Raw genomic sequence first — 2,025 nt, forward strand, 5'->3', positions numbered from 1 at the left:
GCAGGACGTGTCACCAACTATATAGCTCCTTTGTCCCCAAAGCCCAGAACAGTATCTGGCCCAGAGAGGCACAAAATAAACAGGCAGGAATCAGGACCTGCCTGTGGCTCTGATCACCAAGCCATGCATGGTCCCTGGAGGCAGCTCCCTCCAGCTGAGATCTGTTTCACTCCTGACTCCTTGCCTGCCGAGAACAGGAGCTCTCACCCAGCTTCCCATAGTGCTCAATGAGGTCCATCTTGGAGAGGAGGTTGACATGGGGCAGCTCCACATGCAGCATGGTGGCCAGAGAGGTACACAGTACGGAAATGAACTTGGCCGGGTCTGTGCAGTAATGAGAATCTACCAGGTGGACAGCAGTCAGCTGCAAGGGGAGGAAGAGACAGGGTGAGTGGCCTGGGGAGGCAGGAAACATCAGGGCCTATGTCTTTCCCTAAAGACTGGGGACTCCTGAGGACAGAGTGCAAGCCTTCCCCATTACTGTTCTCCTGCTTCTGCTTCGTTCTAATAGCGACACTCATTTCCTTCAGCCAGGAGATATGGAGCATCTTTCTTTACAAGATGCCCTGCACTGTGCCTCCCAGTGGGCAACTGGCTCAATTCTGATTGCATCTGACTCTGTTTCATTTACTTTTGCCCAGCAAGTCACAACAACGATCACCATACCACTTTCTACAGAACCCCTTCCATACTTCCAATAATCCCAAACTGGGTACTAACACATCCATTCTGCAGATGAGAAAACTGAGGTTCAGAGAAACTGACTTACCCAGGCCCAACACAGCGAGTCAGTGGCAGAGCCTGAACTCGAACTCGCACCAGTTTTACTTCAAAGCAACTCGGCCCCTACCTCGCTGTGTAACATGGGGGCGTGGCATCTGTCCTCCCTGTCTCAGTTCCTCCATCTGCAAAAGGAGCCTGCTCGACCCAAGACGCACCCTGAGGTCCCACTGCGCCATCTGGGAGAAGATGCTGCGCAGGGCGCCATGGTGGGTGCAGAGCTCCACCTGGCCCGGGCAGTCGAAGAGGAAGTAGTGGCCGCGGAGGGGCTCTAGCTTGGCACGCAGCCAGTCCAGGTTGGCCTCCAGGTACTCCATGCAGTAGAGCAGGCCGCCGTTGGGCCCCAGCCTCAGCGCGTCCATCACGTCACCCAGCCCCACCAGCTCGCTCACGTCCACGGCGCACTCGTACGGCAGCCCCTCGTTGGCCGGGTCCAGGTTCACCACTGCCACGCGCCGGCCCAGCGCGCGCAGGAACTCACTCATGCCCAGGCAGTACGTGGTCTTCCCCGAGCCGGGCGGGCCGATCACCGCCTGCCCAAAGGCCGTGGTCGGGGCGGCCCCCGCCATGGGCTGCACGCGGGCCCGTGCGGGGCAGATAAACTCGGCAGAGACACGAGCCGAGGGCGACGGGATCCCTGTCGTGCACTTCGTTGGGGGCCGGCGGCGATGCCCGGGCGTCCCCGGAGGAAGGGCAGGTACCCGGCCGGTGCAAGGGGACCAAACGGCCCCGTACTAACCGGACCAGCACCCTACTTCCGGACGACGTCGGAAACGACGGGGGCCCTGGGAGGAAGTCCCGCCCCCAAGATGAGGGCGTGGCCTGGCGTCGGGGGGCGTGTCGACGCGGAGCGTTTCTACCCAGGCCGGGGGTTGGAATCTGCGTGCGGTACGCGGGGTTGGGTGGGAGACTTTAACCCAGATTTCCCCGACCGTCCTCCGGGCCAAATTAGAAGATAAAAAGAAAAATCCGGTAGTAAACTTCTTTATTCTCCCGTTAGGTCTCAGGCCGACCCACCTCCCGCGGCGTTGCCGCTGCCGGTCCCAGCCAGTTAAGGGAGGAGGCGGTGGGGCGCCCGGCCCAAGATCGTCTCTTCTAAGCACCACGAGAGTCCTCTCCTCTTCCAGGTCCATTCCCCTCTTTCTAACCTTTATAGTGATCCTCCCGCCCCCCGCCAACGGAGGTTGTGCTGAGAACTTCAGTCAGTACAGTTGTTCAAGGTACGGCGGGGGGGGGGGGGGGGGG

The 2,025-nt window shown here is 60.1% G+C and overlaps 1 protein-coding gene across 1 annotated transcript; it reads right to left on the reverse strand.

The window, feature by feature from the left end:
• Positions 1-166: 166 nt before the first annotated feature.
• Positions 167-2,019, reverse strand: LOC121106386 (GPN-loop GTPase 2-like). The gene is made up of 2 exons (XM_040645559.1): positions 851-2,019; positions 167-342 (listed from the first exon to the last, which is right to left on the reverse strand). Exons 1-2 carry the CDS (start codon positions 1,347-1,349, stop codon positions 167-169), a joined length of 675 nt encoding a protein of 224 aa, XP_040501493.1. The 5' UTR covers positions 1,350-2,019.
• Between the last annotated feature and the right edge of the window lie 6 nt (positions 2,020-2,025).

This window comes from Ursus maritimus, unplaced genomic scaffold (genome assembly GCF_017311325.1).
Source record: "Ursus maritimus isolate PB19 unplaced genomic scaffold, ASM1731132v1 scaffold_32, whole genome shotgun sequence".
Lineage (NCBI taxonomy): Eukaryota > Metazoa > Chordata > Mammalia > Carnivora > Ursidae > Ursus > Ursus maritimus.